General features: G+C 36.4%; 2 protein-coding genes and 1 non-coding gene across 3 annotated transcripts in view; 2 read left to right on the forward strand and 1 right to left on the reverse strand.

Moving 5' to 3' along the window:
- Positions 1-10,146, reverse strand: part of LOC138704557 (probable glutamate receptor) — a 148,329-nt gene extending 138,183 nt beyond the window's left edge. Inside the window, exon 1 of the mRNA XM_069832590.1 lies at positions 10,008-10,146. The gene's annotated coding sequence lies outside the window, so the exon portion shown is untranslated. The remainder of the gene's footprint in view (positions 1-10,007) is intronic.
- LOC138704565 (acyl-CoA Delta-9 desaturase-like) overlaps positions 1-26,897 on the forward strand; it is a 105,571-nt gene that overhangs the window by 60,608 nt on the left and 18,066 nt on the right. Inside the window, exon 4 of the mRNA XM_069832603.1 lies at positions 10,029-10,234. Coding sequence (XP_069688704.1) covers positions 10,029-10,234 — 206 coding nt within the window. The remainder of the gene's footprint in view (positions 1-10,028; positions 10,235-26,897) is intronic.
- Positions 25,385-25,458, forward strand: TRNAT-AGU (transfer RNA threonine (anticodon AGU)). Its single transcript has one exon. It is a non-coding gene; the product is annotated as a tRNA-Thr (tRNA).

A 26,897-nucleotide genomic window follows, 5' to 3' on the forward strand; every position in this document is an offset into this window, starting at 1 on the left:
CCAAGCTTTTAATGTTCTATACCTGTATTTGGACAACAAACTACCTGCAAACTACAAACCAAATCATTTTTCAGAATAAAATATATTGGCAAAGCGTCATTACAAAAAAGCGGGACATTTCAGCGTCTCCAGAAACTCTTTAGGAACAGTGGGACATTTTGCCAAAAAACGGGACGAATGGACACCCTATCGTAGGAAGAAAATGTTACATTTCTCTCCCGGTTTTGGTAAGATATAAACCGACATTTAGTCACGGTCTTGAAAAACGTTTTTTTCTTTTTTTAAGGATGCGAATCGATGCCCTTCAGTAAGTTTACTATTATCACACGATCTATTTTGCGCATTAACTCCCCTGAGAAAAATGGCACAGGATGCTGGGATATAATTAAGGGAGGAGACGGATGAAATGTTGATCACTTTCGATCAAAAATTGCATTTTCGTTCTTTTTTTCTTTTATGTGTGAAAAATAAATCAGCAATCAAATTGCGGAGCTTGGAAGCATAACTAATTACGTCATATTTAAATGGTGGCGCTCTTGAATTTGAATTGAATACAAACTTTAAAAGCTGTTTTCTCATAGACCCACTTTTTATTCAGTACATTTCCTCATGTTCAAAGTATAAAGGCTCTCACAATTATTATGCTAGAAACATGAAATATTTACTGCATGTCCTATGTACTGTGGTTAATAAAATCTAGTACTATTTTTATGGAATAGGCCTAAATATGTAAACTACTTTGTTAATTAAGAAATTAAATTTTGAAAATGAGTGAATCTAAAATTTTGGTTTCTATGTTCTTTATACACATGTCATAGATGCTGTAATAACAAATTCAGGCATAATATTTAAATTTTGTGGAATGAGACAGATTTTGAAAATGTGGACTTTTAAAATAATTTAAATAACTAAAAAAATATTCAAGTTAGGATGATGAAACATATGCATTATTACCTAAAGCAGCAAGATAATATGTATGAATAATCGAGTCTGTAGATTAGCTTAAAAATTATAGAAAATATAAATTACGACCATCATTCCCCTTAACAACTCTGAACACATAACGCAAGCACGTACCGGTACTAATGACGTGGACTATTTTACAATTTAATGTTCTCTTTTAAAAATTTACTTTCTCTTTATATGTACAGTATCACGCGTTTCGTAACATTGTACATCAATATCAGTCCTCTGTGCAGTTTATTTTCTCGCACTGTCATTCACAAAACATACAGAAATCAAATAATTTATTATCCACTCAAATAAGAATATTTCTAAACTTAAATTTCTTAATTTTATCTTCCTCCACGGGACTGGGTATTTGTCCGATTGTTCTGTGTTCTCTCTGCGGTGGCCCTGTGCCATGCTAATCACATGATAAGGGAGATACGCGCGTGTGAGATGTCTAGTGTGTGATTTAGTGATTCGGCCTCCCCTACTCGCAGTGACGTGCGAGAAATTAAAAGAGAAATTAAACCGACAAAGAAGGAATGTTTCTTCATTGCACATGGAGGCACTTTTTTTTTAATCAGAAAAAGTAATAAACCTGTCTTCAATTTTAAATTTCATTGGCGTACTGTATGTAATTAATTTTCCACGAATCCTCATGATAAAAGTCTTCGAGTACTTTATTAGCTTGTAACATTATTTCATTACTGACGAAAATGCAGATTTAAAATTGATGGAGATATTATAAGGTACAGTAAATGCTCAATATAACTCTATTGTCGGGAGATATATTTCGTCTCCGCCGTAAATTGAAATGTGATACAAGACGGGACGAATATCATAACTACACAAAAGACATATCATATAATACTAGTAAAGTCAGAAAGTACCGGAACTTCGGGTGTCAACGCCATGCTGTATAGGCAACTTCTCTGCCTTGTCCATGTGGTATGTGACATACTCTCCAGGCGTACAGACTCAGTGCGGCTGCGCATGAGAATAGGGAAGACCAATTGAAATACAGTGCAGCTCTCAGCTTCGTTTAGTGAAGACGTGAAATACAGTGCAGCTCTCAGCTTCGTTTAGTGAAGACGTGAAATACAGTCCAGCTTTCCGCTTCGTTTAGTGAAGACGTGTAGGTATTAGTAAAATGAGGCTTGAAAGAGCAGAGAGGTAACTTTAAATTTTGTGTTGAACTCGGTAAAACAATTACTGAGACTTTGGCACTCATGCGCCAAGCGTATGGAGAAGCAATATCTCGGACCCTAGTGTATGAGTGGCACAAACGCTTCACAAGTGGCCGTCTTTCAGCGGATTATGATCCACGTTCAGGAAGACCCAGATCGGCAAGAACGGAAGAAATGATAGCTCAAGTTGCACAAGAAATCAGACGAGACCGCAGTCAATAGATGATGTGGCTACTTTGTTAGGCATTTCGCATGGTTCTGTGCAGTCCATTTTTCATAATCATTTGAAAATGTAACGTGTGTGTGAGCAGCGAGAAGAGCGACAACTGGTTAGTGGAGACCTGATTGACAGGATGGACTAGGATCCAACACTCTAGCACAGAGTGATCGTAGGTGACGAAACATGGTGTTTCCTTTACGACCCGCAGCCAAAGCGGCAGTCTTCAACGTGGAAATCTTCCGGCTCACCACGGTAAAAGACATTCCGTGGCGACCGATCAAAGGGGAAAGTAATGCTTGAAGTGTTCTTCGATATCCAGGGTCTCGTACATTTCGAGTTTATTTCTGAGGGTCGAACTGCAATTCCTCGACGTCTTCGTGATGCAGTTCGACGAAGAAGACCCAACTTGTGGCAAGGACAGAATTGGATTCGTCATCAAGACAATGCAGTCGGTCGCTCTTGGTGAGCGAATTCTTCGCACAACACAAAATACCTGTCCTTCTACAGTCACCATATTCTCCAAGTCTTGCTCCAGCAGATTTCTACTTATTTCCAAAGGCCTACGTTTGGTCCAAGCTTCACTTCCATAGACCTACATGAGAACAGTCTCGCTAATGTTTTATAGGCTTTCATTCTTGTATGTTTTTTTAGACAAGAAAAGGTTTGAAAATGTTATTAATGGTATTCATTGCACAGTTAAAGTAATTCAATTTTGTATAAATATCTATTTCTTGTTCATAGCTTAAATGATAGCCCAAATATTTTAAAAACATGAGACCTGTTCTACAGGTTTATTATAAAGGGAAATTTTTCTGCGGAGATGACTTTTTCCGATGAATCCCATTACTTTAGTTTCATTAACTGAAATTTTCATCCCGTATTCCTCAGAAATTAGTTGTAATTGAAAACAGAACACTGGAGGCCATCTTCAGAATCTGCTAAAAATATTAATTTTACCTACACATGGGCTATTCCATATGAAATCGATCAGTAAAAAACCTCGCATTTTTTTATACTCTAATGTTTTCCCTATTTATACAAGGTGTGAGAAGAGTGCATTTTCAAAAACATACCATCGAAAGTCAAACGGTTTTCGTATTATTGAGCGACAAATGTAGCGTATTTTATAAAAACAAGCCTCTTTCAGCGCTCAGAACTCTGGAACCATTTACTGCAGAACATTGAACGAGAGCTCACTTTGAAGCTGACATTTGGTAGGTTATGTTAAGAAGTAATCCTTATTTTTATTCTATACAGAGAGACAGATAATCTGATTTTACTTACTTTTAGGCTTTTTGCCAATTTGTAAAAATGTAAAAAAAAATATATTGAGAAAAAACCTTGCATTATTAAGAGGGATTCGGCATTGTTTGCTTAGTGGTACGGTAATAAGTTTCGAGGGTATTAAATAGATTATTTTCACACGCCCAGACTTGAACGGCGCAGTACCGCACGCATTGGCCGAGCGTTGAAGATAAGCGAGCGTTGGGCGTCATTTTACTCCTGTGTTTATGAAAACCTGTGATAAAGCTAGCAAAGCCATGACTGCTAGACGACACATCACGTGTTTATGTCTCCTGGCCTTGCTTACCTCGGCTAACTCCCGCCTCACAGTCAGCTGGTTAGTTCACGCGCGTAGTATTTATTTTCTTTATTTGATATTTTCAATACTTTCTTATCAACGTGCCATCAGTAAAAAAATATGTGTTTATTTGTACTTTCAATGCGGAATCTAAGTATATATTTTTAAAATATTTTTTCCTTGGCAAAGGCGTCTTAATGAGGAAAAATCTAAATTTCTCCATTTCCATATAAAGTAAGAAAATATGTTTATATGTCAATATAAACTTTAATTTCTCAGCATCAAAATAAACCCTGATTTTGAACATTGGGTGAAAGGGTTTCGGAGCAACAGCAGTTTAAAGTTGCAAATTTTATGAAAATACGATAAATTTAAATATTTTTAATTTAAAGACTACGAAGTTGTGATGCCTCAAACTTTGCACAAAGCATTTTATCACAGTTCTCTACGTACAAAAAAGTTGTATTGTATTTAGAAAATGTAAGGTCAATTTTCTCTATATTTCGGTCGATTTGAGATGAAATAGCTCACATAATAATTAATTATAATCTTGTAACTATAAGGCATACTTAAAACTAAAGGAATGCATTATACATTAAACATCTTAGGAAAGTACAATACTTCTACAGCTCTTCTATTCATGAAAGTTCGCTTTATTCTGATTTCTTGAAATTCTATTTCAAGTTTGTTTTTCCTCCGGAGAAAACTATAGTTTCTGATAATGCTTTTAATAACTCTGGGAAAGTGTGCTAGCTCTCTCTCTCTCTTTAAATAACTGTGAATCCTCTTCATGAAAATCATCTACTAATCACTGGTTTCAAACGCTACTGCTTTTTGTCTGAGATTCTTTCACATTCAGTGTCACTGCTCTCCTTCCTCATTGTCTTTTCTTTACAGTACGCAAGGACACGCCTGTAACTTCTGAACCTTGGCAAAGCTTTCTCCAATGGAGTGATAACCGTACCTGCTTTCGCTTTGCTTTCTATGCATTTAGTAACTCTATAAATCAATTCTCTTGCTTGAACATTATTTCTTTTTATATATACTTCAGTTTAAACCGAAAAAAAACATCGTTCCTTGTAATTGTAAAATAATTGTATAGGTACGTACAGGGACATCATTTTATTTTTACTTCAATTTTTATTGTGCCTGAGTTTTTGAATGTACTTCACTCCCACTCCTTCCACTAGTAAACTTCCAATCGTCCTCCACACAGAACGAAAGCTGCGTATACTGAGTTAGTGAGTACAGTACGTTCCAGAAATATGTTCGCATTTTCCAGTGACGAAAGAGCTTTCAATTTTGAATCATATTTTCGCACAGGTACTGTCTGGGCTGTTTAGTGGCTGGGCTGTCTTAGCTCTTTTCTGTAAACATTAATTTCTGTTAGGAATTGGACGTCTACGTAATATTATACAAGTGTTTAAAATAACTTAAATAAAAGGGTCTCGTTAACTAATTAAGTGTCACGTGATTTCCCCTCTTACTATGACTCTGCTACAAAAACACTTGGGCGGACAGTAGATAGCATGTTTGAGTAATTTTATCTTTTCGGATCGGGCAGAAGTGAAGATTGAATTTACAGTACGTAAGGTAGCCTACTCTTTTATAGAGTAGGTACAGAATTATTTCAACATGAATTACTAGTATGAAAGACGAAAATGCTAATTGGAATTAGGTACAGTAGTCTATAATGCGATAATAGGCACAAAAGAACTGAAGCCTGTATCGAAATGAACGGCCACTATTTTCAAAAATGTATTTAAATATCCATATTATGATTATTTGTCAATTTAACTTCATTCTCTATATTGTACGCTAATGTGCTGCAGACAGTATAATATACACCGCATTATGAATACGTTCGAATGGATAGCTCAGTTCGTGAGTTGCGGTACTGTATTTTGTTTAAACAAAAACCTAATGCAAATTATCGAACTAAAAATCGCGATATTTCTTAGTTTACGTAAATGGATGAACTACTTTTCTTTCCTCCTATACCTAGTAAAATGATTTGTTTGTATTTTACGCCTGTATCATCGAAATCCAGTCGTGGAAGGGGGTAGCAAACCAATAATCTACAGGTATAGCCAGGTTAATATTAGAAATGTTAGTAAAAATAAAATGATGTCCCTGTATATAATTAAATTAACTACATGAATAACCAATAAATAGACAGTGGAAAAAAGTCATTCGGATGTGAAGGTAACTAGAACGAAAGAAGTTTGTCTCGTCAGAGGGTTGTTTATGTAAGCACAGCAGGCATACTAGAGGCGCGTGCAGGTAAGAACTGTTTTCGAATCGATGATTCAGAAGGTGCCTGATATTTTGTGTACTTAAAGTGAGGATTGTTCAACGTTTTGAATGGAATATTGCAACTGATCATCATTCGACACAAATCCTGGCAAAAGTCATATTTCATATTTGAGGCGGAATTTGAACCTCAACCCTTTATTGTCTTCTAACATAGAACAACATTTTTCATGTGTTTCTGTGTTTTACATTGATGTTCTATCGATTGTTTTGTTATCTTTTTTAATACACACATACATAACCCACATTTAGTTGTTTCACCAGTATCTCTACTAACCTAACCTAACAATGTATTTTGTTTGATCATGTGAAATGATTAGTATGAATTCCGAAAACGAATGCCACTTTTAAATGTATGCTATAGAATATTTACTCCATTATTGTAATAAAAGACTAACACGAAAGAAATTAATTAAAATCTAAAATGGTATTTCTATGATTACCCAAGGGTATGTATCACACGAAATATGTTGTATTTATTTACACTTAGCCTACCTGACTCCAATCTTGAAATTGTAACCACAACACACAGCATCACATACAATAACTATTATGTATTAATATTAATACTGATATTAATTAATTATTAGTATGTTCAAATTTCACTAGCTTCCACTAATGGGCTCAGATATCTAGAACAATTTGAATTTTCAGAATTTAAACTACCGACGACTTGTGTCACTGCTGCCAACTTAACAGTTATGAAATCATTACCAGTTGTAATATTTTTCAGTACCGACATTCGAAACGAAGTTGGCAAAAGAAAATTCAACCTGCAAATTATAAAATCGCCATAATCTACTAGCTTATGTAGTAATGGGGGGGAAAATGGTTAGGTTTCACCCTTAGGGTATTAAGTAAGCTGACCCGGACTTTAGAAATGAGCCTTGACTGTAACCTATAGGTTAAAGACATTTGTTAGAAGTTTAAAGTTGATTAATTCTGTATTTTTTTATTCTACGCGAATTCGAGAAATTTGATTTCTTAGTGATTTTGATAAATATTTTCCATTTGCATAATTATTTCTACGAAAGGTCCATCTTGCCCTTTTCAGACATTTGAGTACCATTTAGGCAATTTTAGGTGTAATAGGATTGATAGTTGATACATATTCCTTATTTCAGTGATAAAAGTGAATTAAAGTTTACTAATTACGAAGCAAGAGAGAAATTGGTAAAATCTAACAATTGGGACCCTAATAACGGAACAGTAAAAATAAAATTTTGACAAGTATTATTAGTAGAGCCCGAATGTTTAAGCATTTATAACTGTTAAAATAGGCAGGCAAAAAAGGCAATAAAAACGTAAAAAAAAGACACAATAATCTTTGAAAAGGCATTATATATTTTATGCTCGACCATACCGAAATGTAGTAATTATACACCTGGTAGCAGTCCTTTAATGCACGTCATTAAAGTACACCTACTCATTAAAGTTCAGGTGTTTTCAGCCAATGACAACTCAGCTTACAGGTGTTCAGCCAATAACGAGTCAGCTTTGTACCGTTATAAAACCGCAAGTATCGATTATTCTCGGATATGCAATCGAAAGATAATTAGCGAAAAGTCACGGAGGCTGGAAATCCAATACTGTCGCAGAAGGTTATGTTCTGTTACTATAATAATTAGCGTTAATTGTAAATTATATTCAAATAAATTCAATTTGCCATCTCGTTTTTCAATGTCGAATTCAATAATCAAAGTTATACCAAGTTTAACGGATTACACAAGGTCAATGACATTATTGTTCCTCGGAAAAAATCAATACTTTCGCGTCTGCGCACATCTCACAATTCACGACCTAGAACAAGGTCACTTCCGATCTTGTCAGATACAAATAAAATGTATACATCTGAATACTGTAATTTCAAGTTAGAAATATGGTCGAGCATAAAAAGTCGTATGAAACTCGCCTATAATGGTAATTAAGAAACGAGTATGGATGTTTATGAAACGACCGCAAGCGAGTTCCATAATTTTCATACGAGCTTCTTAATTACTATCATTATAGGCTCGTTGCATAATGTACTATTAAAAAGGCATAATATATTTTAGCAATAAATTTAAATTATATCAACGTAACTCACATATTTACTTCGTAGGTGACACATGCTGACATATAAAATACTTTTTTTTCGTGATTAACTGTCTTTTCACAAACCTTACATAACAAAACTGTTCCATCGGTTGAAAACACATGGCCACCAAATTCATTAATGTAAGCATGAAGTTTACTTTGCAATGGTTTACTGAATTTAGGATTCTAGCTAACCTATCTTATAACTGACTGTTCCTAACTCGAATTTCTTTCTCCGACAATAATAAACACGTGTATTATAGCACAAAACTGTAACAGTAAGATCTGAATATGAAAGCAAACAATTGAAAATGCTAAGTGACAACTTGTATGAGAACGTGCTTAATATTTAAAATTATAAAGCTGATTGTAGGTATCGTGAAGACATGACAATATTATATTTTGTAACTGTGGTTTGCCGATCATTATTCATATTATACCAATATATTAAAGCACGATTATTATCAGATTAAGCACCGAAATAAATTACTTTTATTTACTATTGTTAGTAAAGTTAGTCAGTGTTTCAAATATTTAAATTTCATACACATTACATTGCAATTAATTAGAAAATTGCAAATAAACAAGAAATATTGCTTTAAAATGACAAAAAAGGCATTTATTAGTTAGTAAGAAACACCTTAAGGGGAGAGGATGGTATTTTTGATGAAAAATGACTAAATTTTCAAAAAAAAAATCATTAAAATACTCTGTGATATGTGTGGATCGCCATTTTTAAACTTCCTGCATTATGGATTTTTAAATCACTCGCCCAATTTTAATGTTGTTTCCGGTAAATTAAATTTTCAAATTTTTTTTCTTTAAAATGCCCTTTGATATATGTGGAATACATTGCATAACATTTTGTGGGTATTTGTGCCCTTATCGGATGTTGAGACGTCATTTTTAAACTTCCTGCGCTATGGATTTTCAAATCACACGCCCGCTTTTATCGGTTTCCAGTAACTTCATTTTTTTTTTTGCTACATTGCCAGACAAAATGGATATAATTTCTGAACTATTAAAGATACATGCATGAAATTTAGAACACACATTCTTGTCTTATTAGGAAACTTTTCTCTGTAACAGAATTTTGTTAATTAATTTCATTTTAAAAATACGTCCATTTGTATGCAAGAAAGGAAATCAGAAAATTGTTACTAAATTTTAATTGTTTATTTTACAAACGTAGGGACTAATATCAAAATTCTGTTACAGACAGTTTGTAGAACATACTTTTGCAAATACATTGCAAAAACTGTTTGAATCTATCTTTAAAAACGGTTTAGATATATCGGTTTTAGTACAATCCTGCATTGGGTATATTTTTTTTTAATTTGGGCCCCCAAATATATATATATATATATATATATATATATATATATATATATATATATATATATATATATATATTCAAAATATTTTTATTTGTTTGAGTTGCCATAGCTATGAGCTCTCTACATACAAAAAAAATTAATATTTTACACCAAATAGGAAAAAAGTTAAAAAAAAATACCATCCTCTCCCCTTAAAAAGACAAAATAGGTAAAATAAAAATCGGCCCTATCACTTTGATTTATTCCAAATCACATTTATATCTATGCAAATAATAATTTACTTCCACCCAGTAAAAAAAGGGATTTTGCCAAACATCCGGGCTCTAATTATTAGTGTTACTTACATAGTGTCTCTGCATCCTCAGAACACGATATACGACTGGGTACGCGACCACAGGGTACACCACCGCTTCAGTGAGACGGACGCTGACCCGCACAATTCCCGCAGGGGCTTCTTTTTCGCACACATGGGCTGGCTGATGCAGAGGAAGCACCCCGATGTCGTCCGCTGCGGCAAGCTCGTCGACATGAGCGACGTGCTGGAGGACCCCGTCGTCCGCTTCCACCAAAAGTAAGCCCTGCACAGAGTATTATGCGGTAATTGAGTGCAACTATTATTCAGTGTGAATGATGATGCTATCAGAGCATAGCCGTAGGGGAGCGGTATTACAGCGAGAACAGAGGAAACGTACGCTTCACAGAGTGCCAGATGTCAGGGTTGCCAGATAAAGGAGTCGAAACCGTCGTACTAACTTATGAAAACTGTCATACTTCAGCATAAAATTGTCGTACATTCCTCAACTTTCTAATATGTCCACCGCTGTGTAGCAATGGTTAGCACGTCTGACTGTGAAACGAGAGCCGGAGTTCGAATCCCAGACGAGACGAGTTATTTTTTTATTATTTTAATAGGTTATTTTACGACGCTTTATCAACATCTTAGGTTATTTAGCGCCTGAATGAGATGAAGGTGATAATGCCGGTGAAATGAGTCCGGGGTCCAGCACCGAAAGTTACCCAGCATTTGCGCATATTGGGTTGAGGGAAAATCCCGGCAAAAAAACCTCAACCAGGTAACTTGCCCCGACCAGGAATCGAACCCGAGCCACCTGGTTTCGCGGCCAGATGCGCTAACCGTTACTCCACATGTGTAGACGACACGAGTCATCTGGTTGACGTTGTTTCCAGGTTTTCCCTCAACCCATTAAGACAGTGATGTCGATCAGAGCGTATATGCGCTACTGGAGCACGCAGAGCGCGCCAGCTACGAATACGAGCTTCAGTGAGGGTTGTACAGTGTGCAGTTGGCATTAATCATGCACCCAGCGAAGAGATCGTATAACAAGTTCCAAGTCGAATGAGCACTGCAGTTCCTATGCAAGGAACAGGAAGGAGATATACAGTGCTTAATATGTGGACAACATACGATTAGTAAGAAAAGCAGCATACCGCGACATTATTCAACATACCATGAACAAACATACAGAGATATCGAGGGGGAAGAACGATTAAAATTATTACATACATTACAGACTACCGTAAGTGCAAATATCTAGATTATTACTATGTATAAATTAATTTATTATTTTATTGAGGGTCCTTACAGGGAGTTATCCCCAATTACAAGTACACCAACATAAAGAAATACAAACAACAAATTAAAAACAATGATTCATAAACATGTGCTGTAAACACAAAGTTTACAAAAGTTCAGTGTATATAATAATGTGATAAACTTCTAATTTACAAATACGTAAACTGAATTGACAGATGTATAGGGCTACATAACAAAAAAATCAAGTACAGTTATTAAAGAGGTATTGAATTGAAGACAGTCTTGTAGGCCTAAATAGTGTTCAAATTTAATGTATGGGCTATTCCATCTCAAATCGACCGAAATATAGAGAAAATTGACCTTGCATTTTTTAAATACAATGCAACTTTTTCTGTCCGTTGACAACTGTGATACAATGCTTTGTGCGAAATTTCAGGCATCAGAACTTAATAGTGTTTAAATTAAAAATATTTTAATTTATCGTATTTTCACAAAATTAGCAACTTTAAACTGTTGTGGCTCCGAAACCCTTTCACCCAATGATCAAAATCATGGTTTATTTTGATGCTGAGAAATTAAAATTTTTATTGACATGTAAACAGTTTTTCTTACTTTTTATGGAAATGGAGGAATTTAGATTTTTCTTCATTAAGACGCCTTTGCCCACGAAAAAAAATATTTTTAAATTATATGGTTAGATTCCGCATTGAAAGTACAAATAAACATATTTTTTACTGGTGCACCGTTGAAAAGAAAGTATTGAAAATATCAAATAAAGAAATAAATAGTAAGCGCGTGAACTAACCAGCTGACTGTGAGACGGGACCTAGCAGAGACAAGCAAGGCCAGGAGACAAAACATGTGATATTTCGTTTAATAGCGCATAGCTGGGCTAGCTTTATCACAAGTTTTCATAAACACAGGAGTAAAGTGACGCCCAACGCTCGCTTATCTCCAGTGCGTGCGGTATATACTGCTCCGTTCAAGTCTAGGCGTGTGAAAATAATTCACTTTGTCCGCCCCTGTGTCTTGCTCTTATCTGTGTTTACGGCATCCCACTCCAGCACTTGAGCACGGGAAGGAATCGAACGTCCGTTATGCGCTCTTTCTTTGACATCACTGCATTAAGAACAAATGCTGGTTAACTTTCGGCGCTGGAGTCATTTGGCTGGCATTATCACCTTCATGTCATTACGCAGTTGATAAATAATCGCAAAATAAATATATCTACCAGTAAATTTTAGTTCCAATTAAAAATACTACTAATTATAGTTCACATCCACAATGACATTCAGCATTGAAACAAATCACCACCCATTTCTTCATCATCAACACTGTCATCGCAGTAAGGCGTGCACGATGACGCTTTGTTAGAATCAACTTTCTTATTTTTAAAGTCAGCAGAATTTGATCTTTGGCCGGCGCGGCGGCAGATAGGCCAATAAATGCGGCGGCTGAAAATTATATCAAATTAATTCATCTACAGTCGACTCAAACCCGAAACCTCTACTATAATGTCGGCGCGTTTAGACTTCTTAATGCTACTACGGTACTATTTAATTGATAAAAGATTTTATTTATCGAGCAAACAAGGAAGTTAATAAAATTAAACCTGTATTACTTTGATATAACTGCGTCGTATACGTGAAACCTAGAGCTCAAGATGACAAATTATGATTTGCATGGCAAGCATAGTTACCAGAACGATTTTAAAAGCATTCGCCCTCTTAAAAGCATGTTTCTCTCATATTAGTCCAGGACATACTAAATGAAGGAAACTTGTCTAAAAGGGACGAATTAACCATCAATTTTATTTCAATTATATACCAACATAAGTTCCTAATTATTTTTTCCCTTCAGTGAAATAGTCGTACAAAATTGCGTACGATATAGAGTGCGGTCGTACCTCGTACAATTAGTCAAAATAGTCGTATGCGTACGACTATAGTCGTACGTATGGCAACCCTGCCAGATATAGAGAAGAAAGCGTCATGCGTCAACAGTTATGGAAAGGTTTCCACGAGGAATGGTCTAAAATACAGAGTGATTCACAAGGATTTACCGTCACTTACGGAGCTTATTTCCGAAGACATTCTGAGCAAAAAATGGCATGTAAACATTTGTCCAAATCTCAATATTTTCAGAGTTACACTAATTTGAAGTTGTTTGTAAAATACCTTTTTTATTTAGTTTTAAGGGTAAAAGAATACTACATATAGAGCAGTGGCGTAGCGTCAATGTAAGCTAAAAAGCTTAGCTTCCCCAGTTAATAATAATTTCATAATAAACCTGCAGTCTATGGAGAAAATTATTTATTAACTTTAATAGAATTTATATTTACGCGTTAAATATTATGATAAGGCAGCTCAGGATGAATTGTGATGCAGCAGTAAACAAGAAGCCTGCACACACCAGCTTCCAAGCAGACTGGTTTCTTCTGTGTAATACACCCCGCAGATTTTCCATCCCTTTCTAGCTAAACTACCCTAGTCGCAAGGCTCGCAAGAAGCTAGCTTTAACATTTAAAATAAGTAGTTTCCGAATTATCCCTTTTCGTCAGTTGTGTTCAGTTGAAGTGTTAGTGTGCATTGTAGCTGATATAATAAATAATGAGTGAAATAACAGTTCCTGACACTAATTTACTCGAATTTTTTTAGGACAATTGTATTATTAAGACTGACTTAAGAACAAAAGTGTGATTTAAAAAACAAATGACCGACTCCCTTGCTGTCAATGAAGGACACAACCAAAAGACAGACGCATACTTACTCAATGATACTAATATTGTGATTTCTCTAAGTATGACAGGGAGTGAGCTAATGTTATACGTATACGTGTCTATTTGTAAAGATATATGTGTAAACCGTGAAATCATATTTTACTACGTATCATTTGAGGTCATCCTTTATTGGCGTTACTTACGATGTTCCAACCAATCTTCGACTGCTGACTTGAAATTGACTGCTGCTGTATTTATTTTAAGACTGTATTTTTGTAATACGTTTTCTCATATTGCATGAAAGACAACTTGAGTTAGCTTCCCCTGCTCAAAATTTCATGCTACGCCACTGATATAGAGAATGAACTATTCAGAAGTGTCATTTCTTTAATTGGCTAGTATTAAGAAGCTAAAAATATGGTGTCAGTTGCTTTGTACAGATTTTGTTTTTTTAATTTTTAATTAAAAATTACATTATTCTTACGCACTTGTCACAAAAATTGTTACAAATCATACGACTTTAGGAACTTGATTCTTTACAGTTAAATTATGCTTTCCAATGTACAGTCTTGAAGAATTTTCAAGAGTGGCGTGATTTGTAACAATTTTTGTGACAAATGAGTAAGAAAATGTAATTTTGTAGTTAAAAATCGAAAAAAATTCTGTACGAAGCAACTATGGAATTCACAACACATTTTTAGCTTCAGAATACTAGCTAATTAAAGAAATGATACTTGTGAATAGTCCATTCTTTATCTGTAATATTCTTTTGTGCGAGATCGTGCGTATTTGCTTGGTTTCCGCACAAAACCAATCCGCGGTGTCTAAAATTCCACATTCAGTATTCCCAACCTAACACACATAACAATTTCCCTCTTCTTACCGCTTAAGTGACATATTGATTTTACTGCTTTAGGCTTTTAACATATTATTTTTAGAGACGTTCAATATAGTAATAATTATAAATTGGAAACTTATCACTGCAATTTCACCTAAATTGCACTGTTAATTATTGTTTTTAAATATTTGCAAAAATTAAGTAAACTCTACAACTCCACTAAAGTTACTGCATTCGTGATGCAAGTAACATTAAGGAAGCCGTGAAAAAATCAACAAGATTCCAGACTCATAAACTAGGGGAAAAAAAGACAGACGTATATCACGGCCTGCTGGAGTATAGTAAACACAGAAAACATTTTAAAGCAACAATGTTGAAGACAGATATTTTTGTTTTGCAAATTTGCCGTCATTGAACAGAAACCAAGATGGAGATTTCATTGCAACTAATTAGAAATTCCTCTTTCAGGTATGTAATAAACGAACTTCGCACAAAATAATGTACGATACACGAGCGGTATGTTTTCTTTCAATTCTCGGAAATTAAAAAAGCTCAACTAAGTTTCGCTTTTTCAAACTTTTCCTCGAACATGAAAACTTCAACATACCGCTCTTGTAACGCATATTACTATTACCTTTAAAACACAAGAATAATGGTATTTTACAAACAATTTCAAATTAGTGTAACTCTGAAAATACTGAGATTATGACAAATGTTTATATGACATTTTTTGCTCAGAATGTCTTCGGAAATAAGCTCCGTAAGGGACGGTAAATCCTCGTGAATCACCTTGTATTATGATTAAATTACATTTCAATGTTTTTTCTTCAATTTAGTTGCAGCCCGAAAGAGAGTGAAGACGTTATTCGCATTATTTGCATATGACTGGGCTATAAAAATAAAAGTAAATAAGTACAAAAAAAATACGTTTGCATATACTAGCGCATCCTTTCTTGTTAACTCTCATGTGGTTGGCTGGTTGGTTTTCATTCTAGTGCACTTGATATCTAGTCATTGTCCCTTCTAGACTGGTATCGAATTCATTTATACATATATACCCTTTGATAATTCCAACACATGCACCCTTAGACACAAAAAATTACGGATCTCCTGTAGCGTGAATTTGTTTAAGTCATTTTGGGCAGCGCCTGATTCACACAACTAAGAAAAGAATGTTTATTGTGCACCTAATTTATCCCTTGAATATAGTGTATCTTTATTATAACATTTGATCTATAAAGAGACAGAAATAGCAATAAACAAACAAAACAAAGAAAAAACAGAGAGGAGTCATCCATAAGAAATTCGTTCACGTGTACACATAATTTCTCACAAAATTAACCGAAGTCTTGCGAATGGGATTTAGCGAAGACAAAGAGGAAAGCAGAAAATAGGTAAGACTGGAGAATGCTGGGTTTGCAGTGAAAGACCTGCCCTTGGGCAGAAAACTATAAATGATTATCGGCGCGTTCGCTGCACATAGAAGACTGTTACTATAGCTCGTGCGGAACCTGGTGAATCTTGAAGGGAGAGAGCAGTAGTGTGGTGTGGGGTCGGCTACCGGCCGATGCTGCAGTGACGAGATGCAAGCGAGATTGAACAAGCGCTACCCCCTCCACTCCTAACCGCCCGTAGAACTGGTTTCACCATCAAGGTCAAGCTACACCAGGTTCCATTCGAGCTATAATCACAGTCTAATACGTATATACAGTCACGAAGCTTGAGTTGTGAGGGTGCTAGGAACAATAGACTGTGCTGGTACTATTTTGCATTGCCTGTAATGAGGCGATATTAGCGATCCTAGTGGTTAGCAACTACCTATGGATGCATATTTACTATGTATTGAACTTCGTGCCTATATATACTAGACTGTGCTATAATTCTGTAGAAGAGATCTCTCAGTAGTTATCGTGGTGGCATTTCTGACCAAGAGTTGAGAAGGGAGTAACGGTTACCTGAACATAGAAATTTATTTTACCTTTGTTCCTCAGCAAGGGAATCTATAGATACAGCATTCAATCATTCATAGTGTTCTGCCCAAGGGCAGATCTTTCACTGCAAACCCAGCTTCCTCCAATCTTTCCTATTTTCTACCTTCCTCTTAGTCTCCGCACATGATCCAAGTATCTTAATATCGTCTATCATCTGATACCTTCTTCTGCCCCGAACTCTTCTCCCGTTAACCATTCCTTCCAGTGCATTCTTCAGAAGGAAGTTTCTTCTCAACCAGTGACCCAGCCAATTACTTTTCCTCTTCCTGATCAGTTTCAGCATCATTCTTTCTTCACCCACTCTTTCTAACACAATTTCGTTTCCTATTCTGTCTGTCCAATTCACACGCTCCATCCTTCTCCATATCCACATTTCAAATGCTTCTATTCGCTTCGTCGTAATGTCCATGTTTCTGCCGCATATAATGCTACACTCCACACAAAGCACTTCACTAGTCTTTTCCTTAGTTATTTTTCCAGTGATCCGCAGAAGAGGCTCCTTTTTCTATTACAAACTTCCTTTGCCATTGCTATTCTTCTTTTGACGTCTTGGCACCAGCTCATGTTACTGCTTACACTCCAAGTATTTGAAGCTGTCCACTTGCTCTACTGTCTCATTTATAATTCGCAAGTTTATCTTCTTTACTTTTCCTCTTATGTCCATGGTCTTCGTTTTGTTGCATATATACTATGTAATATACTACCAACATGGAGAAAATTGCATTGCTTCTTCACCTGATGGAAGACACGTCTAGGGCTTTTTTTTTTTGTACTTGGCCAGGTCCCGTGCCTTGGGTCCAGAAACGATTAGATAACAGAAGAGATTGAAAACATAATTGTTGGAGTCAGAGACAAATGACTATTTTAAACACAATCGTATATATGTCACTGTATCCTTATTGCTTCATTGATGAAGGAATGATATCTGTATGGTATTTATTTTTACTAGCCTATTTTCTCTTTAGGCCTATTAATGGCCTGAAAATGGGTTTTCTGTTATTTAGTTGCTGTTAATGTTTTATTAGTAGGGATATTGGAAGTCAAGACTATTTTATGGCTTTTAGGAAATGTTCAGATCTGGCAAAACTACACAACATCCAACACGGATCGAACAACGACCCCTTCATGATAAAACATCAGCTGACTAACGGACGGACCCTAGTGGGCATGAGATGCGTGGACGGACTACTCAGTGTTGAAATAACGAGATGGGATGACCCACTCACGGATGTCAGCTGATGTCTTCTCACCAGTTCTTTATTTAATGTCCCTATTAAATTACAGAGACTATCAAGATACGTATGAATGAGCACATCTGGGGAAACAGAAGTTCGAAGAATTCTAATTCATGGACGACTTTTCGTCTGAATTATGCGCAGGATCACACCTCGGTACACAATGTCGACGTCTAAGATTTAGAGCCTTAATCGATTATCTATGGCGACACGAAGAGAATTAAGGAACTGTTATTTCGAGGCGGGTTGACTTCCTCAGCTGTTTTGCGAGTTCGAGCGTTTGTACAGTATGGCCCAGAATAAAGTATACCGAACCTAAAGAACAAAAAATTTAATTCAGAAACATATTAACTGACAACAAATGCATGTTTCACGATAACACAGAGGGTTTGGAATTGAACGGGTTACATCAGCTTCTTGTCTATGCGGATGACGTGAATATGTTAGGAGAAAATCCACAAACGATTAGGGAAAACACGGAAATTTTACTTGAAGCAAGTAAAGCGATAGGTTTGGAAGTAAACCCCAAAAATACGAAGTATATGATTATGTCTCGTGACCAGAATATTGTACAAAATGGAAACATAAAAATTGGAGATTTATCCTTCGAAGAGGTGGAAAAATTCAAATAGCTTGGAGCAACAGTAACAAATATAAATGACACTCAGGAGGGAATTAAACGCAGAATAAGTATGGGAAATGCATGTTATTATTCGGTTGAGAAGCTTTTGTAATCTAGTCTGCTGACAAAAAATCTGAAAGTTAGAATTTATAAAACAGTTATATTACCGGTTGTTCTGTATGGTTGTGAAACTTGGACTCTCACTTTGAGAGAGGAACAGAGATTAACGGTGTTTGAGAATAAGGTTCTTAGGAAAATATTTGGGGCTAAGAGGGATGAAGGTACAGGAGAATGGAGAAAGTTACACAACACAGAACTGCACGCATTGTATTCTTCACCTGACATAATTAGGAACATTAAATCCATACGTTTGAAATGGGCAGGGCATGTAGCACGTATGGGAGAATCCAGAAATGCATATAGAGTGTTAGTTGGGAGGCCGCAGAGAAAAAGACATTTGGGGAGGCCGAGACGTAGATTGGAGGATAATATTAAAATGGATTTGAGGTAGGTGGGATATGATGATAGAGACTGGATTAATCTTGCACAGGATAGGGATCGATGGCGGGCTTATTTGAGGGCGGCAATGAACCTCCGGGTTCCTTTAAAGGCATCTGTAAGTAAGTAAATAAATACATGTTGCAAAAACTGTCCATTATATTCTTTAAACATGTTTCGTAAAGCTCTTGAAAATTACTAAGCATGCACATATCGGGAAGAATATCTTCACTTTTACACGTATTTTCAAGAATCCCAGCACAACATAGAAGACTGTAATTCAAATCACGTGCTTGTAGATGGGTACTAGCCTGTATACGATACGAAAACACGCCCAATTCATGGACCATTCGCTGAGATGACGTACTGGTCAGATTTAATTCCTTGGCTTTTCTTTGAACTATGTTCCCCCCCCCCCCAAACAACATAGTACCCAAATGTGCGCTGTTTTTCTCCTTCCACTTCTTCCTTTGCGTTGACAGAAAATTAAACCAGTTCCCTCAATTTACTCACAAAGAGCCTAAATAATGTACGCTTTGATTGTGAAGTCTGTCTGGTTGGCAGAGTTGGTATAGCGCTGGCCTTCTATGCCCGAGGTTGCGGGTTCGATCCCAGGCCAGGTCGATGGCATTTAAGTGTGTTTAAATGTGACAGGTTCATGTCAGTAGATTTTTCTGGCATGTAATAGAACTCCTGCGGGACAAAATTCCGGCACACCAGCGACGCTGATATAACCTCGGCAGTTGCGAGCGTCGTTAAATAAAACATAACATTTGATTGTGGATCTTTATGAAATTCTTATTAATAAAATCCTCATTCTACTTTCAGACTAGTTCTATCACCTCGACAACTGCTTATGGACGAAAACGATGTTCTACAAGAATTTATATTTCTAGAATACTGAGCTCCAACGTACTTGACTTTTTCCATCAGACAGGTGATGGAATTTGTGGCATTTGTGAATCCCATGCTGACAGGTAAGTCAAGTCCCATCCCCAGACGAATGAGTTCCTGATAAGTCGTGATAGAATTTCTATAGGAAGGGCTTGGGGACGTATAGAGATTGGATCTGTCTCACCAGTCAGCATCGGATTCACGAATGCCACTCAGACTACCTGTTGAATTGGAACAATCATCACATACAGGGTGCATAATGGCTCGCCAATGTAAACTAAGCTAATATTATTACTTTATTAGCATCGGGAACCCGTACTACCTCAAAGACTTAACCTCAGCAGCCTACATTTTAACTGTTGCAGATGAGAGATGAAATGATGGGGAAATTGAGAGATTTGATGGGATGAAAGAGAGAAACGGGAGTACCCCGAGAAATAATCTCCGTAAATGTCTGCTTTGTCCACCACATTCCATCACGACCTAGAAGGGGAAAGAAATCGGACCGTCTGTATGAAGGTCAGCGCAATACTTCTCACAATATAAGCCTATTATATGTACATACAATACACACATATACATACAATAATAATAATAATAATAATAATAATAATAATAATAATAATCCGTGGCGCTACAGCCCGTGAAGGGCCCAGACCGACCAGCCGGCTGCTGGCCTCACGCCCACGTACCGAAGCAGAGGTGGACGATCATCCAACCAGAATGGAGTTATCGTGTGGTTAGCACGATGATCCCCCCAGCCGTTATAGCTGGTATTCGCAACCGGATTTCGCTACCTATCGTAGCCCCCCCAAAGTGCATCACGATGCTGGGTGGGCACCGGTCCCATACACTGGCCGAAATTTCATGAGAAAATTTCTTCCTCCATAAGGACTCAAACCAGCGCGTATTCCGTAACGTGAGTCCTAGGCGGGATGCCTTAGACCGCGGCGCCACGGCGAGGGACATACTTACAATACTATATCTAAAATTAAATCACCAAAAACATCTATTAAAAGGATATAGCTACTGTACCAATTCTGTAAACGCGAGATGAAACCATTTATCGAACATTTTCTTGCACCCACGCACGCACGCACACACACACACACAGCATCCGAGCGCTGTGGAACAGGAAACGAGTACCGGTACTTCAACATTCCAGCATCTCTGACTTATCATTTACGTTTTATAGTCCATTACTTCCAGTGTGGTCCAGCTCGTACTTCGAATGGTTAGGTACCGTACAAAGACTCGTTTCTAAATTAGGCTTCCTTTGCTTATACGTGTAATATAGGCCTAGAGGCTATCATTACAGAAATCACTCTGCAATGTGCTGAGGCTGGTCGGGCCATTCTATGCAAGCTCAAAACCACTTGGAAAGCTCTTGCCGAAGGAGTTGCATATTGTTTAGAAGTTTTCGCAAGAGGTGTGATTAATTTTTTTCTGAAATATGTTGACAGTACGGAATGCGCGCTGGTTCGAGTCCTCATGGGGAAAGAAATTTTCTCATGAAATTTCGGCCAGTGTATGGGACCGGTGCCCACCCAGCATCGTGATGCACTTGGGGAGCTACGATAGGTAGTGAAATCCGGTTACGAATGCCAGCTATAATGGCTGGGGGATCATCGTGTTAACCACACGATATCTCCATTCTGGTTGGATGATCGCCCACCTCTGCTTCGGCATGTGGGCGTGAGGCCAGCAGCCGGCTGGTCGGTCTAGGCCCTTCACGGGCTGTAGCGCCACAGATTATTTTATGTTGACAGTAAAGGGACGAGTGGTTTTTGAGATGGAAAACAAATATTTCGTTAGAAGTTTGCTATTAAGCTTCAAATCGTAATTAGTAGGCTACTCTCCCGTAAAATAATAATAATAATAATAATAATAATAATAATAATAATAATAATAATAATAATAATATCATAAATGAAATAATCATAAAACAAATTCGTGCAGGATACTCAGAGATGATACTCTATTCCCACAGAAACGAGTTGGCTCGGGTTCAAATCTTGGTTCGGACAAGTTACCTGGTTGAGTTTTTTCCGGGGTTTTCCCTCAACCAATTGAAGCAGAACTGCAGGGTAACTTTCGGCGCTGGACCTCGGATTCATTTCTCCGTCATTAATTCACATATCATTATCATCATCATCATCATCATCATCATCATCATTCATCATTAAGTTCACGGTGCGGAATGCTGTACTTGTTACAAGAGCGCGCCCGTTCAGCAATTCAATCATTCACAAGAATAGGAGTGGTAAGCACACTAAGCCTCAGGCTGCAGTGTAAGCCTTCGGGTCCCTCCTCCGTACAAGAGAGAGAGAGAGAGAGAGAGAGAGAGAGAGAGAGAGGTAAGTAGTTTTTAATAATCGATGACCAATTTTCAAATTCTACGTAACTCACGATTTCCATATGCAGTAATAATTTTTCCACTACCGCATTTTACGTAATTTTTTTTTCATTTGATACGATTTAATATCAGAACTGTTGGAAGGGTCGTCGAGTTATGAGTATTCTTTGCGCTAAGTGACTACTACCAATTTTGGAATAAAAAATTGCTGAATTTCTAAGCGGTTTTTTGTGGAGATGTATTTTAAAACTTAAGGATTCTATTGGTAATTGTTTCAACTAAACTAATTGTACAGAAATGTGGCAAATTACCTGTGAAATGAGTAGTGCGAGTGAAAACGTTGCTTTCTAGTCAATGAAACGATTGTAGTCATAATGAAACGCACGATGCGATGTAATGTGAAGAACGCAGAACTCTTATTAATTCAATTGCCATTGAAAAACACTAGAGCACATAATACTAGAATAAACACACAAATATCACAACGTAACTTTCTTTTCAAGCCCGCCATTGTGGTAGACACCGACGTACTTGAACTGCCAACATAAAAACAAAAAACCACTACCTGTTCAAGAGCGCCACACTCAATCGCTTTCACCTTCATCATGACGAGGATAATAAAAGCCTAAACTAACCTAACCTGTCACAGACTTGCATACACAAGGCATAACAAAACCCTAAACTACCCTAATCTAACCTGTCACAGGTAAGTACGTAAGACATAATAGAAGTCTAAACTAACCTAACCTGTCAAAACATTCCATTTTCATACCTCTACACACTTCCCTGAGGTATGAAAATGGCCGAATTTCTACCCCGCTGGAACATTGAAAACCAGCGTCAAGCGTTCGTAATGACTCGTAAGTTATGTTGGTATGATATGTAAGACGGCTGAAGACAATATGAAGAGGTTATCAACGCTCGTTTAAAAGAAACGGAGCTGAAGGTGCATATCAGCAAAAGGAAGTAAAGTCACTAAACTTTCATTCAGGAGAAAGGAGCGCTGAATTTTAAATTAAAGGTCTTTTCTTTGTAATGTGTTGTTTGTGAAGTAATAAATTAATGAACGTGTGGATTTTATTGTTGCTATGTATTGGTTGTCAAGGAGAGACTGATTAAAAAAAATAATTCACATGAGAATTAAAAAGTTCAAATTCACTGCTGTGAATAAAGCCATTGTTTACGTTTCTAAGGACGGTAAAAAAAAAGATCAGTTTAAATACCAGTCATGGATAAAATTCATTTACTTCCTAAAAACAAGGCAATAACAGCGTTCTTACGGCAATGGGTGTAGAAAAAATTAATTTATAAACGCTGAGTGCACGTATCGAAGAGAATATTTTTCATAGATGAAGTTCTTGTTTCATATTACAGGCCATATGAATTGTTTGAATACGCGTACGTATACAGCTGTACTTTGAGTGAAGCACTCTTCCACAAATCTAAACTATTAAGCCATTGTACATCAAATATCTACGGAAAAATCTATGAAAGGTCTTCCTAATTTTTCCAACTTATATGATGTTCTGAAAACTCTCAGATATTTCATTTTGGTTTACATAACACGTTATCAATATTAGTTTCTGATATATTCTTTTGTGCAGTAATATTAATTTCTTCTGCCTTCAGTATATTGTGTTTTTACGAGTATGTCTTTTTTTTTTTTTTTGTTCTTGGGACTACTTTGCCGTGCTTGTTTACTGTTTCCATAACAGCTGACTTCACAATCAACTCATTCTGTCGCTGTACCTGCACCCAGACTGTAACGTAACCTATGCCATGCTTACTAGCAGCTAAGCAAATTGAGCATCCAAGCTTTGCTCTATTTAAAACAAGCCTATTTCTTAAAGTATTCCTATTCATACTGGGATGTTGACCAACATTCTGGATAACCATGAGAGTCAATTACTTGAATATTCGAGAATAAAGCTAAGGGTGTTTCAAAATTGTCATCAGGCTGTACGCTGTCCTCAAATCTATGCAGTTTAGAAGATCCTGGCTGACCTTCACTGATTTCACAATTTTCAGCATTGTCCAGAAGTTTTCTCTTTGTCACAAACCACTTACGCAAACTCATAATTACGGTAAATTAAAATTCACGAATAATGCGAATAATGTACACAATTACATCACGTAAACTATAACCACAAAGAAAATATCGTCTATTCTTACCGTTGCTTACGAGATTTATACGTATAATCTCGTAAGCAACGTTTCTTATCCCTTAGTCCCCGCTGTTTACTCAGCTGTTAGCAATGTTGCCAATGATTATCTAAGAAATTAATATGTTTATAAGCACAGCCTTATATATGGAATGCAACATTTAAGAGCATCATAACAATGCTAAAACACGCGTAAGTTAACCAATAGCAAATTAAATAATTAATAATGATCGCTAGTGGTGAATTATTATTATTATTTAAAAACCAAATATAGTTAATATAAATTGTCACGACAAGAATACAAAATTATGATGCTACTAACAGTTCAGATTCTACTTATTGTCAAAATACATTCCGAAAACACTTTCGATATTATTGCGTCTGTACATTCGTGAGCACTGGGGAGTAGATTTTTAATTATGCCGAAACTCCGTTTCGTCTCGTTCCGGCCCAACTTCAGCACAGCAAAACTCACAACTGACAATCCGATAAACGCAATTTCAATTTCATTAAGTCTGCATCGACGTATATTTACTGATTCAGTTAACAACTAAAACAGAAATAAAAGAAGAGTAGCCTAATAGATCAATACGGAACTATGAAATATAAAACATTGTATATGTATTTTCCTAGAGATGTTCTTTTAATTTTATTCTGTAACATCACACAGAAAATGCCACTGCGTAAGTGTGGTACTCTACAGCGCAAAACATGTAGATAATGTAATGTTTGAAAAACTTGTTTCCCTCGCTTCTTCTCTCCAAAACGCTCATCGGAATGTGCTCTTGCGCAGTAACGCTGCTATCTAGTCTCAGACTTCACCATTCCTAGTTTCCGTTCCACGCCCCGTCGGCGCCGTGGCTTAGTTGGTTAAAGCGCCTGTCTAGTAAACAGGAGATCGAGGGTTCGAATCCCTCCGGTGCCTTGAGCAAGCTGCTTAGTTTTTTATTATTATTTTTTGGTAGCTTTAGACATAAAATTTTAATAGTTAACATGAATCACCAGCTCCTTCGCTTGTTAGCGTTATAAATCATAAGTTAGGCGACCATATCTGAAGAACAATCCATTTCTTAAATTAACTTTACAATAATAAAATCATATAGTAGTACATAATAACAGCAACAGGGACTACGGTAATAACAATAGTAATTTTATTTTGTTTTACTTTTAATTTAATTTAATAAAATAACAACATATTACTATTAACAGAAAGAAACAGAGAATGTGTGCCATACATCGTGTTATTATTACATACAAATAGATGTAAGAAATATTATAATGGCTACTCGTACTAATATAAATAATACTTCCTTATATTTAAAACAGTGCTACAGTGTACTTGACAAAGATGTAATAGTTTTTACTAATTGTAACAACTAATAAATTCAAATGACAAGGAAAATGATTAAGGAATTGTAGTGCAGTTAAGATTATGGATTCTCGAGAATATTAGATAACTAATTGGAGTCATTGTACAGGAATATGTACGAACATAGAAATATGAGTTCACATTATCTACTTTCTAATTTTACTAAATTTCCTTTTAAATTTTTATCCTAATTAAATGCAAAACTACATGTGCGTATTCTAGTTTTGGTGCGACTATTGAACATTGATCAAGTGCTCAAAAATAATAAATCTGGCTCAGCATTAGATCCGATATTGTAAATAAAATAAGTTTACAATCTAGTAGCTCACCAAGGTATTTGACGAAATCAGTTCTGTTTGTATGTATAAGCGTGCGTGCGTGTGTGTGTGAAATTATTTTCTTAAAATATATGGGATGAAGATTAAATGCAAATAATACGAAGACCATAAAAATAAAGAAGGTAAACTTGCGAATTCTAAATGAGGCAGTACAGCAAGTGGACAGCGTCATACATTGGGGTGTACTATAAGCAGTAACATGAGCTCCTGCCAGGAAGTCAAAAGGAGGATAGCAATGGCAAAGGAAACTTTTATTAGAAAAAGACATCTTCTGCAGATCAATGGAAAAAGAACTAAGAGACTAGTGAAGTGCTTTGTGTGGATTGTGGTTTTCTATGGGGCAGAAACATGGACATCACGACGATGTGAAGAGACATGAATAGAAGAATTTGAAATGTGGATATAGAGAAGAATGGAACGTGAGAAGTGGACAGACAGAATAAGAAATGAATTTGTGTTGGAAAGAGTGAGTGAAGAAAATAATGATGTTGAAACTGATCAGGAAGAGAAAAAGGAATTGGTTGGGTCACTGGCTGAGAAGAAACTGCCTACTGCAGGATGCACTGGACAGAATGGTGAACGGGAAAAAGTTCAGGGCAGAAGAAGATATCAGATGATAAGACAACATTAAGATATCTGAATCATATGCGGAGACAG

The sequence above is a fragment of the Periplaneta americana genome, chromosome 1 (genome assembly GCF_040183065.1).
Source record: "Periplaneta americana isolate PAMFEO1 chromosome 1, P.americana_PAMFEO1_priV1, whole genome shotgun sequence".
Taxonomy (NCBI): Eukaryota; Metazoa; Arthropoda; class Insecta; order Blattodea; family Blattidae; genus Periplaneta; species Periplaneta americana.